This window comes from Aquarana catesbeiana, linkage group LG03 (genome assembly GCF_042186555.1).
Source record: "Aquarana catesbeiana isolate 2022-GZ linkage group LG03, ASM4218655v1, whole genome shotgun sequence".
In the NCBI taxonomy this organism is placed as follows: Eukaryota; Metazoa; Chordata; class Amphibia; order Anura; family Ranidae; genus Aquarana; species Aquarana catesbeiana.
In genome coordinates this window covers 576,688,765-576,702,900 of record NC_133326.1, presented here as the reverse complement: position 1 = coordinate 576,702,900, position 14,136 = coordinate 576,688,765, and the positions used below count along the sequence as shown (strand labels likewise).

At 41.9% G+C, this 14,136-nt stretch overlaps 1 protein-coding gene across 2 annotated transcripts in view; it reads left to right on the top strand.

The window, feature by feature from the left end:
* The window catches only part of PARVG (parvin gamma), an 85,608-nt gene that overhangs the window by 44,596 nt on the left and 26,876 nt on the right, over window positions 1-14,136 (top strand). For both annotated transcript variants that reach the window (XM_073621938.1, XM_073621939.1), the window contains one exon: window positions 1,758-1,819. In XM_073621938.1, the coding sequence (XP_073478039.1) occupies window positions 1,758-1,819 (62 nt within the window). The remainder of the gene's footprint in view (window positions 1-1,757; window positions 1,820-14,136) is intronic.

The following is a 14,136-nucleotide window of genomic DNA, read 5'->3' as shown; positions in this document are numbered from 1 at the left end:
GCCTCTTCCCGACAACCCTGGCCGTTGGTTGTCGGGGTCTGCGGGCGGGGGGCTTATCGGAATCCGGGAGCCCCCTTTAATAAGGGAGCCCCCAGATCCCGGCCCCCCACCCTATGTGAATGAGTATGGGGTACAGCGTACCCCTACCCATTCACCTAGGAAAAAAGTGTCAATTTAAAAAAAAACACTACACAGATTTTTAAAGCATTTTATTAGACAGCTCCGGGGGTCTTCTTCCGACTTCGGGGGTCTCTCCGGTTCTTCTCCACGCTCTCCGGATCTTCTGCCGGGCTCCTCCGCTCTCTTCTGCTCTTTTGCCGCTCTTTTGCTAAAGCGGAGGAGCCTGGTCTTCAATCTTCTGCCTTCTGCCTTCTGCCCTCTTCTCCTGATGTTGACACGACGCTCTCTGGGGCTAGAATGCTCTCTGTGCGCTCTGCTCTGACTTATATAGGCGGTGACCCCGCCCCCTTATGCCGTCACAGTCCCTGGGCATGCTGGGACTATGACGGCATAAGGGGGCGTGGTCATCGGGTGATGACCACGCCCCCTAAAACGTCACAGTCCCAGCATGCCCAGGGACTGTGACGGCATAAGGGGGCGGGGTCACCGCCTATATAAGTCAGAGCAGAGCGCACAGAGAGCATTCTAGCCCCAGAGAGCGTCGTGTCAACATCAGGAGAAGAGGGCAGAAGGCAGAAGGCAGAAGATTGAAGACCCCCGGAGCTGTCTAATAAAATGCTTTAAAAATCTGTGTAGTGTTTTTTTTTAAATTGACACTTTTTTCCTAGGTGAATGGGTAGGGGTACGCTGTACCCCATACTCATTCACATAGGGTGGGGGGCCGGGATCTGGGGGCTCCCTTATTAAAGGGGGCTCCCGGATTCCGATAAGCCCCCCGCCCGCAGACCCCGACAACCAACGGCCAGGGTTGTCGGGAAGAGGCCCTTGTCCTCATCGACATGGGGACAAGGTGCTTTGGGGTGGGGGGGCCGCAGCGCGCCCCCCTCCCCCAAGGCAACAACCCCCCATGTTGAGGGCATGCGGCCTGGTACGGTTCAGGAGGGGGGGGGGCGCTCGCTCGTCCCCACCCCCATTCCTGTCCGGCCGGGCTGCGTGCTCGGATAAGGGTCTGGTATGGATTGGGGGGACCCCCACGCCGCTTTTTCGGCGTAGGGGGTTCCCCTCAAGTTCCATACCAGACCCAAGGGCCTGGTATGCTCTTGGAGGGGGAACCCATGCCGGATTTTTATCTAAAATTTGGCGCGGAGTTCCCCCTCAAGATGATCTGAGCACAAGTCGCGTGCCGAAGTCGGATCATGCGAGACGGCAATCCGACTTTGATCCGACTTCAATGATAGTCAATAGGCTGAAGTAGGATCAAAGTCGGACCAAAGTAGTACAGGGAGCATTTCTAAAGTCGGAACGACTTGTGTCGGACCAGTTAGGACGGCTCCCATAGGGAAACATTAAATTTCACACGTCATGCGACATGAGCTCCCAATGTCGGAGCGTTTGTCGGACCAGTGTGAACCCAGCCTTAAGGAAACAGCATTGCTTTGCTGTTTATTGAATGGATAGATCCCCCTGTGTAGGTTCTATAAAAATAGTTAAATCTGAAAAATGAAAAAATACAATGTACCCATTGTGCAGTGTTTGTCCAAGTGTCTAATCAGTGTAAGCAAAGCCTCTACGTTTGTAATATAATTATTGATATAAAATACATTTTGTATTCCAATTTACCTTCTTTCCTGTCCTAGAGAAGGATGCCTTTGACCAACTCTTTGAAATGAACCCAGACAAGATAAATCATGTGAAACAGGTAATTTATATAAGCATGGGGGCCAAGGGCAACAACTGGGCTTTTCATGACCACCAAAGGTTTTCTATGTGGCATATTTGTTGTTAATTATATAATGTCTTCATTATATTTACTGAGCTTTGTTTTTTTGTTTGTTTTTTTTTTTATCAGTTCCTTATTCTGCCCTTTCTAAATATTCTACTGGTAACCTTTTAAAATTTCTGCTGAAATCATTGTAATATCGACTACAGTAGCCATGCAGGAAACTCTAAATATATATGTATATAGATTATATTTGCGTGCATTTTTTTAAGCCCCATCCAAATATGACCTCAACCAAACTTGCAAATATAGAATCCTATAAGAAATCAAAATTTCTTGTTTACATTTAAAAATCAGGATTTTTTTGCTAGAAAATTACTTAAAACCCCCAAACATTACTCTACCAGGTCCGTCATCCCCTCACATTCATATTGTCTTGAGGACGCAGAGCACTGTGCCCCGAGCCCTCCCAACCTTCGCTACCAGCGAATACCAGTGGGTTCTGGCTTCCCAGCCAATCAGGACAGGAAGACCCAGAACCCGGAAAGAAGACCTGTTCAAGACAGAAGTCCAGGGGAGCCATGACAGCTGGAGGGCTCCGACGTAGGGTGAATGCAGACCTGGAGGAGCCCCCCAAAATCCTTTAGCACCAGTCGCTACTGAACAATGAAGTCATTGTTCTTCCTCTGTTAACCATGTACCCCCTGTAAGCATCCCTTGTAATACAAACAAGGGTGGCAGGTCTTCTTTTTGAAGAGATCTGGGGTCAAAAAGATCGCAAATCTCTTCTTTACCTCTTAAAAGCAAAAGATTTTTTTGATCTTTCGCGTTCATTTTTTTTTTTTTTATTCAAGCCTGGACTGGAAGTGATGTCATGATGTTGCTCCGGTCCTTCAAGGCCATAGAGTCGACCAAAGAGTGTTCACTCTTTGATCGCCCTATGGGAGCAGATGTCCACATTGTTAGATCGTTTCTCAGGCGAACCAGCCGTAACGGTAAGCCTGAGAAGCGTTAAACTATTTGCTGACCGCAACGTATATGTACATATTGCAGTCAGCAAGTGGTTAAGGGTGGAACTTATCAAGCAAATTTGAATAAGGCCTTAGGTTGCCATTGGGAATGAATGCTCCTTTTTTTTTTTTTTTTTTTTTTTTTTTTTTAAGATACTGCATGTCAAACAGGGCATTGACCAGATCAGCAAGAATTATAGGGCTGTCATTCTAGGCTCCCTGTTGCCTAAAAATTAGTTTACATGTAAAAGTAAAAAAAAGTTCCCTATATTTTAGTCCAACTTTGTCATGTGATATACAGTATTTCTTGGATCACTTTCTCTATCTAAAAGTAAGTATACTACGGGCTTAAGAGAGAAGGGTGCAGAATCCGTTCTTTGGTCCAAGGTTGGTGACGGGGCCCCATTTTGTATAGCTATTTTAGTGAAGATCATTTCCTATACATGCTCAGTGACACTTGAGTGGTGCTCAATCACCAGGGGGAGATTGTAGCAGTAGAGATTATTATTATTATTATACAGGATTTATGTAGCACCAACAGTTTATGCAGCACTTTACAATATAAAAGGGAGACAATACAGTTATAATGCAATAAGATACAGGAGGATTAAGAGGACCCTGCTCAGAAGAGCTTACAATCTAATAGGGTGGGACAGGTAGTACAAAAGGTTGTAACTGTGAGGAATGAGCTGATGGAAGTGGTAAAAGATTAGTTAGAGACGTGTTAGGCTTTCCTGAAGAGATGAGTTTTCAGGGATTGCCTGAAGGTAGCAAGAGTAGGGGATAGCCGGACAGATGGAGGTAGCGAGTTCCAGAGGATGGGAGAGGCTGGGAAAAATCCTGAATTATACTTTTCCAGCAGCTGGGGAATTACCATAGACCAGTAGTTCTGATTTTTTCAAGGCTCTGCATTTTGCCATGGTGGTGAAACCTTGAAATTATCAGTAGGCTCCACTGGATGCAAAGTTTTCAGTGGACTTGACTAAACACAATGTTGTAAATAGACTCCACTAGACACAAGGTATCAGTAGACTCCACCAGACACAGTTATCAGTACACTCCAATTGACAGAGTTAAAAGTAGACTCCAATAGACACAAAAGGTATAAGTAGACTTCACTGGACGCAAAGTTATCAATTGACCTCACTAGACACACAATTATCAGTAGACTCCACTGGACACACAAGTATTAGTAGCTGGACAAAAAGTTATCAGTGGACACCACTGGACACAACATTACCAGTAGACTCCTCTGGACCCAAAGTTATCAGTAGACTTTACTGGACACAGAGTTATCAGTTGATTCTGCTGTACACACACATGTGATTATTAGACTCTGGACATAAAGCTATCATAAGACTCCACCGTATACAAAATGATCAGGGGAAACCACCAGACAAAATGTTATGTTGTAGTAGACTCCACTGGACACAAAATTATCAATAGACTCCCCTGGACACAGTTCTCATTTGACTACGCTGGACACAAAGGGGTAGATTTACTAAAACGGGTGCACTCAGAATCTGGTGCAGCTGTGTATGGTAGCCAATCAGCTTCTAACTTCAGCTTGTTCAATTTAGCTTTGGCAATAAAATCTGGAAGCTGATTGGTTTCTATCCAGAGTTACACTCTCCAGCTTTTAGTAAATAACTATAATTATATATACAGTATCTCACAAGTGAGTACACCCCTCACATTTTTGGAAATATTTTATTATACCTTTTCATGTGACAAAACTGAAGAAATGACACTTTGCTACAATGTAAAGTAGTGAGTGTACAGCTTGTATAACAGTGTAAATTTCCTGTCCCCTCAAAATAACTCAACACACAGCCATCATGGTCTAAACCGCTGGCAACAAAAGCGAGTACACCCCTAAGTAAAAATATCCAAATTGGGCCCAATTAACCATTTTCCCTCCCCAGTGTCATGTGACTCATTAGTGTTACAAAGTCTCAGGTCTGAATGGGGAGCAGGTGTGTTCAATTTGGTGCTATCGCTCTCACACTCTCATACTGGTCACTGGAAGCTCAACATGGCACCTCATGGCAAACAACTCTCTGAGGACCTGAAAAAAAGAATTGTTGCTCTACATAAAGATGGTCTGGGGCTGCATGAGTGCTGCCAGCATTGGGGAGCTACAGTTCATTGAGGGAACCAGGAATGCCAACATGTACTGTAACATACTGAAGCAGAGCATGATCCCCTCCCTTCAGAGACTGGGCCGCAGGGCAGTATTCCAACATAACGACCCCAAACACACCTCCAAGACGACCACTGCCTTGCTAAAGAAGCTGAGGGTAAATGTGATGGATTGGTCAAGCATGTCTCCAGACCTAAACCCTATTGAGCATCTGTGGGGCATCCTCAAATGGAAGGTGGAGGAGCGCAAAGTCTTTAACATCCACCAGCTCCGTGATGTCATCATGGAGGAGTGTAAGAGGACTCCAGTGGCAACTTGTGAAGCTCTGGTGAGCTCCATGCCCAAGAGGGTTAAGGCAGTGGTGGAAAATAATGGCGGCCACACAAAATATTGACACTTTGGGCCCAATTTGGACATTTTCACTTAGGGGTGTACTCACTTTTGTTGCCAGGGGTTTAGATATTAATGGCTGTGTGTTGAGTTATTTTGAGGGGACAGCAAATTTACATTACATTGTAGCAAAGTGTAATTTCGTCAGTGTTGTCACATGAAAAGATATAATAAAATATTTACAAAAATGTGAGGGGTGTACTCACTTGTGAGATACTGTGTGTATATATATATATGTAATTATCAGTAGACTCCACCAGACAAAGTTATAAGAAGACTCTATTGGACACATAGTTATCAGTAGACTTTACTAGCCACAAAGTTATCAGTAGACTCCACTGGACAGAGTTAATAGTATATTTTGTTGGACGCAGTTATTAGTAACTTTCATTGGACACAAAATTTATAGTAGACTCCACTGGACATATATTTATCAGCAGCCTCCCTTGGATAGAAAGTTGTCAGTAGATGTGGGGGGGGTGGGGGGGGGGTGGTGCTGCGCTATCCGAAAGGTCTCTGTTTATTTGTATGTATATGATCCCTACTGGTCAATATGATTGATGTCAATATAAATGATTATACACAATCCATGTAAATAAATTAAAAGGTGATAAAATATAAGTGAAACCGATTCAATATATGTTGAAATTATTCAATCCAATAATAAAATAAATGAAAAGTGCTCGTGCTCTTGTGCCATGTAGAAATCGTAAAATAATCCAAACTAATACATATGCTAAAGTGCAGAAATGTAACAATATTATCACACAAACTCAATGTATTAAATATATTCAACAAAAAAACGTATGGTTGCCTAATCCTGGTGTTGCGACCAGTGCAACAGTGCAAAACGCAGTTAAAGTGATCACGTGAATAAATAAATAGATAATTAATCCAAAGATTGCTGGTGTCCTACAAAATCAATTGATAAGTAATCCAATATCTAAAAAAGTCCGTGCAGTCTAAAACAAAATTACTCAATGGTGCACAGAGGAACAGTGCTCCAACACAGCAGGATAAATGACAGTGAGGTGGTGATATGCAAATGAACCACTCTGTGTCCTCTTCATGCAGCATGCACTGGTGTGGGTAATAGCCTCTTACCTAGCGGTGCTAGGTCAACCGCATATAAGATGTAAGATCTCGGGGTCCAGGGTCTCTCCTACGTCTCTGTTTCCAAGTTGGCTGGCTCTGCAGGGTCCTATTGGGGGCTGGGTATATCTGGTTGTGGTCCTAATTGAGGTCCTGGGGCACTGCGACTCCTAGCTCCTCCTCCATATCACATCTCCAGTGTATGTAAAATATAGGACAGAGTACCCAAATAGTGAAGTAGGTTTTTCTTAGGGTCACTTTATTCACATATACAATGCACAAAGGTACTCACATTACTCACATTAAGCAGTTTTTTCTACAGCGTTGTATCCTACGAGTCACGAACTCGCAAAGACATACAGCAGAGAAAGGGAAGGTAGAAAGCAAGCCTATTCCATCCCTACGCGTGACGTCACGACCACGTGACTTCTTCAGGGGATGAACAAAATAGGCTAATGTTGGTCTTAAGTAGTCTCTCCTATAGAAATCAATTGGCGGCCTTTTTCTTGTAGCCGCGCCGGCCATTGCTTAGTTTCCGATGTGCGCGGCCATTTTGTTGGTTAGCAAAAGATATCCTAAATGTATTCAATGGGAGGAGGCCAGATGGCTTGTGTGCATCTATGGTAATGAGACAAATAGACATCACCATAGTCTTCTCTATTTCAGGGACAGCGATTTCTATAGCAGCAGTCTCTGCAACATGTTTTAAACCTGCTGGCATATAGTGAGCTGATTGTGGATTGCTGTTGTCTGCAGCATTATAAAAATTAATATATGTGAAAAATAAAAAGATATAATTAAATTTATGAAATTGATTGGATTAAAAATCTTTATTATTATGAATGCTAAAAACATATAGAAAAATGCTAAAAAAATACTAGAAATACGCTAAAAGGATATTTTAATATTTTTATAAAAGGGGGAGATCCCATTGGTTCTCTGTGGACTTCTACAAGCCTATGGGTGTATCACAAAAAGGGGGTTTATTCGTTCTCAATATGAAATCTAAAAGTGGGAAAACAAAATAATGGTAATATTGGGTAGGTACGCTACTTAACAGGGAGGTGGTGGAATAGGCTTATTTCCTTTCTCCCATAAATAACATCCCTGAGTAGATGGAAAAAAGGGGGGAGAGGGGGGAGGGGGGGGAGGGGGGAACGGGAAGGGGGAAAGGGGGAGGGGGAAAGGGGAGAGAGCAGAAAGAGGAAAGGGGGGGGAGGGGGGGGTGTGGGTAGAGAGAGAGAGGCCTCTGAGAGGGGCATGTATAAGTATATGTATTATATGGACTAAGTTGTGGGAAGAGATTGTCGTGCACACTGCTCAATAAAAATCGCATTAAAAAGTCGCATTATAAGTTAGCTTCAAAAGGTCGCATTAAAAATCGCTTAAAAAACAGTTCAAATCGAACTCAATGTTCAAACCTCTAGGGGCAAAAGTGTCTAAGGTGTATATCAATTTGGATTCAAGCTGGCTGAGGGTTCTTACTTTGTGACTTCCTCGCCAGTGCCTCTTATATGGTTCAATCCCCCAAAATTTTAATTGTGTGGGGTCTTTATTGTGACACAACAGGAAATGTTTGGATACACTGTGTTTGTCATACCCCTTAAGGATGTTATTTACATGTTCCTTGATCCTGACTTTAAGGGGTCTTTTTGTGCGGCCTATGTATTGTAGGCCGCAGCTACATTCTAGGGCGTATACTGCTCCCTCTGTGTTACAGCAGATGAAATCTTTGATCTCGTATGTCTCTCTAGTGCTATTTGATACATAGTGAAATTTCTTTTCATTTGGGCGCTTAGTTCTTAAACACGCAAAACACCTTTTGCAGGGGAAAAAAAACGCTTTGTGTAAAGAAGGAGATCGTTTTCTTTGGGGGGTCGATAACATTTTTTACAATTTTATCTTTTAGGGTGGGTGCTTTCTTGTATATAAATCTGGGGTTGCGAGGAAGTTTATCTTGTAGGTCTTTGTCTGCCAGAAGTATGTGCCAGTGTTTCTTTATGATCTTCTCTATTCTTTTGTGTTGAACGTTAAAATCCAAAATTAGTGGTACTAGCATAGGTTCTGTTTCTTTTCTAGTTTTGTCTCTGCTGAGTTCATTTCGGTCCATCTCTTTTACTTCCAATATCTTGTTTTTTATAAATTGTTGGTCATATCCTTTGTTGGTAAATTTCTGTGCAATATGCTCAGCTTGTTTAAGGTAGGTGTTTAAATGGGTACAGTTTCGTCTGATTCTCATAAGTTGACCTTTGGGGATGTTGAACAGCCAGTTCCTGTGGTGGCAACTGTCACTCGGAAGGTAGCTGTTTCTATCCACATTTTTAAAATGCGTGCTAGATGATAATTTGCCGTCTTCTTGTGTGATGTCCAGATCTAGAAATGTCACCTTTTCTTCACTGATTTCCCAGGTTAGTTTGATATTCCGATCGTTGATGTTGAGTTTCTCTAGGAAACTGGTAAGTTGGTCTCTTTCGCCTTTCCAGAGTATGAAAATGTCGTCAATGTACCTCTTGTAGATGGCTAGTTCCGTGGGTCTGTTCTTAAAGACATTTTTCTCCTCCCACTGGGCCATAAATAGGCCTGCCACGCTTGGGGCAAATTTAGCCCCCATGGCTACTCCTGTTCGTTGATGGTAATAGTTTTTATCATACCAGAAGTAGTTGTTCTTTAAACAAAAGTCTAGGCTTTTCACTAAGAACTTTCTTTGGACACAGGGTAACTTGGTATATAATCTAAGGCCCCATTTTGTAGCTTCACATGCTTGGTGGTGGAGTATCACTGTATATAATGATGAGACATCTGCCGTAGCTAGGATCCAGGGTCCTCCTTCTTTCGGGATTTCTTCTAGTATTTGTAGCATCCGCTTCGTATCTCTAAGATATGCCTCTGTTTTTTGCACCGCTGGCTGTAGGAACACATCGATATATTGCCCAATCCTTGATGTTAAAGAATCTATGCTGTTTACAATTGGTCTTGGTGGTGGATCTGTTTTATTTTTATGTATTTTCGGCAATGAGTATATGTTCGGGGTTCGGCAGGAATCCGGTATCAGATATCGGGCTTCTTTTTTATTTAATATGTTTCTCTTAATTCCCAGTCCCACCACTTTTTCTAGTGCCTTCCTGCACTTAAACATAGGGTTACTTAGCAATCTGCTATAAGTGGTCTCATCTTCCAGCATCTTTGTCATGGTCGTATGATATTGCTCTTTAGATAAAATCACGATCCCCCCTCCTTTGTCGGCTGGTCTTATGACTAAGTCTTTCCTTCTTGTTAGTTTCCTAATCCCGCTTTTTATGTAGTTAGGTTCTTCTTTCTTTTTTATTTTTAAAACTTTAATATCATCTAAAACAACTTGTTTAAAAACTTCAGTGTACTTATTGTTCTTTATAGGTGGGTTAAAAACAGATTTGTTCCGTAGAGTGCTATGTACAATCTCTTCATCACAGGGTACCGTGTATTTTGGCCTAATTGGGTTTCCTGCCATATACTTGGCAATATTCAGTTTCCTTACGAACTTTTGGATTCCCAAATAGGTTTGAAATTTGTCTATATTTTTGTGAGGTGCATATTTCAATCCTTTGTCCAGTACTCCTATTTCCTCATGCGTTAGGGTCTGGCTACTCAGATTGAATATACCCTCTCCTTTTATACTCTTCTTCTTTTGCTCTCTCTTTCCAGATCGCTTTCCTCTCTTCTTTCTTGGCTTCTTCTGTAGCTTCTGCTTTGGTCTGGATGTCTCTGAGGGGGATTCTCCCAACCTCTGTCTAAAAAAAGCCTGCTGTGATCGGAATTTTCATTTTGTGGGGGGTGTTGTCCATATTGATTGTTTCTCTCTTCCCCTCGATCCGTCAGTGGAGCATAATAATTATAGGTGGGTACCGGACTTCTTTCATGATCACGGTACTCTCTCTGTAGATGTCCTCTTCTATCTCTCTGTTCATAATCTTGACAAGGGCTTCTCCCTCTTGGTCCATGGTGATCGTATGTTGGTCCTTTGTTCTCCCTGTGTTCATATGGTCTCCTGTATTCTCTATAGTCCTGTGTGTATCCTCTTTGGTCCCTCTGATCGTATGGTGGTCTGTGCCAGTTATTATAGGGCTTTCTGTGGTTTTTACCGTAAAATGGTCTCCTCCCTCCATTCTGCGGCGTTCTGTCATTTTGGGGTCTTCTGTTCCCTCTCTGGGGAGTGTATGGGTATTCATTTCTATATCCATTATCTTGATATTGTTGTCTAGGTATCGTTCCTTCATTTCCCTCTTTTTGGTTGTAGTAGCCTCTTCTTTGTGGACTCTGTATGGGTGGTTCATTTGCCTGCTGAGAGTACATTCTAACTCTTTTCTCTGGTGTTGAGTAGGTAGAATTAACTTCTGTTTTTCCTATTTGACTTTGCCATTTGAAGGCTTGGTCATTCCTGAAATCATTAATATCTCTAATATATTTTTTACTTTTTCTTTGTTGTACCTCTTTGTCTTTCTTAGTTAAGTCCTTATTTAGCTGTGTGGTGAGTGTTTTGAATTCTGTTGTTTCTTTGAAGGCTTCCAATTCCTCCTTGATTTCAGCGATATTCCGATTGATTATTTCGGTCTTCCTCTTTTTTCTTTGTAATAGGAACCTCAGGAGTTCTAGGCCTTTCTCATTGAAAAATTTGAACCATTCATCAATTGACTCCTGGTCTAATAGGCCGTCATTTGGGGGGACATCCCATCTCAATCTCCTTGGGACAATACTTTCTTTTAGATAGGTTTCAAAGGTATTAATGTCCCACCAAAGACTTATTTGTTTTTCCATATTATGTCCTAATTTTCTCATTAGGCTATCTAGATTGCTTGTTTTGTTTTTGCTTGGTTGATTGATATTAAACACTTCCTCTAGGTTTATTTTTCTTTTTTCCAGAAATGACAACACTTCCATGGTTGCTGCAGGAATGTATGTATGTATTACAGTCAGTCAGATAAAAATGGGGGCTATTCCTGCGCTACCAGATAAGGAAAAAAGATACAGCAATCGTGCGAAATGTAGAACTGGTTTTTAAAACTGTATAAGACGTCTATCGCCGGGCAGCTGCATGCACCGAACACAGGGCTCAGACATAAGCCCAAAATAAATATAAAAAGAGAAGTGGGGGGGGGGTGGTGGTGCTGCGCTATCCGAAAGGTCTCTGTTTATTTGTATGTATATGATCCCTACTGGTCAATATGATTGATGTCAATATAAATGATTATACACAATCCATGTAAATAAATTAAAAGGTGATAAAATATAAGTGAAACCGATTCAATATATGTTGAAATTATTCAATCCAATAATAAAATAAATGAAAAGTGCTCGTGCTCTTGTGCCATGTAGAAATCGTAAAATAATCCAAACTAATACATATGCTAAAGTGCAGAAATGTAACAATATTATCACACAAACTCAATGTATTAAATATATTCAACAAAAAAACGTATGGTTGCCTAATCCTGGTGTTGCGACCAGTGCAACAGTGCAAAACGCAGTTAAAGTGATCACGTGAATAAATAAATAGATAATTAATCCAAAGATTGCTGGTGTCCTACAAAATCAATTGATAAGTAATCCAATATCTAAAAAAGTCCGTGCAGTCTAAAACAAAATTACTCAATGGTGCACAGAGGAACAGTGCTCCAACACAGCAGGATAAATGACAGTGAGGTGGTGATATGCAAATGAACCACTCTGTGTCCTCTTCATGCAGCATGCACTGGTGTGGGTAATAGCCTCTTACCTAGCGGTGCTAGGTCAACCGCATATAAGATGTAAGATCTCGGGGTCCAGGGTCTCTCCTACGTCTCTGTTTCCAAGTTGACTGGCTCTGCAGGGTCCTATTGGGGGTTGGGTATATCTGGTTGTGGTCCTAATTGAGGTCCTGGGGCACTGCGACTCCTAGCTCCTCCTCCATATCACATCTCCAGTGTATGTAAAATATAGGACAGAGTACCCAAATAGTGAAGTAGGTTTTTCTTAGGGTCACTTTATTCACATATACAATGCACAAAGGTACTCACATTACTCACATTAAGCAGTTTTTTCTACAGCGTTGTATCCTACGAGTCACGAACTCGCAAAGACATTCAGCATAGAAAGGGAAGGTAGAAAGCAAGCCTATTCCGTCCCTACGCGTGACGTCACGACCACGTGACTTCTTCAGGGGATGAACAAAATAGGCTAATGTTGGTCTTAAGTAGTCTCTCCTATAGGAATCAATTGGCGGCCTTTTTCTTGTAGCCGCGCCGGCCATTGCTTAGTTTCCGATGTGCGCGGCCATTTTGTTGGTTAGCAAAAGATATCCTAAATGTATTCAATGGGAGGAGGCCAGATGGCTTGTGTGTATCTATGGTAATGAGACAAATAGACATCACCATAGTCTTCTCTATTTCAGGGACAGCGATTTCTATAGCAGCAGTCTCTGCAACATGTTTTAAACCTGCTGGCATATAGTGAGCTGATTGTGGATTGCTGTTGTCTGCAGCATTATAAAAATTAATATATGTGAAAAATAAAAAGATATAATTAAATTTATGAAATTGATTGGATTAAAAATCTTTATTATTATGAATGCTAAAAACATATAGAAAAATGCTAAAAAAATACTAGAAATACGCTAAAAGGATATTTTAATATTTTTATAAAAGGGGGAGATCCCATTGGTTCTCTGTGGACTTCTACAAGCCTATGGGTGTATCACAAAAAGGGGGTTTATTCGTTCTCAATATGAAATCTAAAAGTGGGAAAACAAAATAATGGTAATATTGGGTAGGTACGCTACTTAACAGGGATGTGGTGGAATAGGCTTATTTCCTTTCTCCCATAAATAACATCCCTGAGTAGATGGAAAAAAGGGGGGAGGGGGGGGAGGGGGGAACGGGAAGGGGGAAAGGGGGAGGGGGAAAGGGGAGAGAGCAGAAAGAGGAAAGGGGGGGGGGGTGTGGGTAGAGAGAGAGAGGCCTCTGAGAGGGGCATGTATAAGTATATGTATTATATGGACTAAGTTGTGGGAAGAGATTGTCGTGCACACTGCTCAATAAAAATCGCATAAAAAAGTCGCATTATAAGTTAGCTTCAAAAGGTCGCATTAAAAATCGCTTAAAAAACAGTTCAAATCGAACTCAATGTTCAAACCTCTAGGGGCAAAAGTGTCTAAGGTGTCTAAATCTCAATTTGGATTCAAGCTGGCTGAGGGTTCTTACTTTGTGACTTCCTCGCCAGTGCCTCTTATATGGTTCAATCCCCCCAAATTTTAATTGTGTGGGGTCTTTATTGTGACACAACAGGAAATGTTTGGATACACTGTGTTTGTCATACCCCTTAAGGATGTTATTTACATGTTCCTTGATCCTGACTTTAAGGGGTCTTTTTGTGCGGCCTATGTATTGTAGGCCGCAGCTACATTCTAGGGCGTATACTGCTCCCTCTGTGTTACAGCAGATGAAATCTTTGATCTCGTATGTCTCTCCAGTGCTATTTGATACATAGTGAAATTTCTTTTCATTTGGGCGCTTAGTTCTTAAACACGCAAAACACCTTTTGTCAGTAGATGCCACTGGACACAGTTATTAGTAGATTCTAGGGATGAGCCGAACACCCCCCGCGAACGGACCGAAAGTTCGCACGAACGTTAGAACCCCATTGACGTCTAT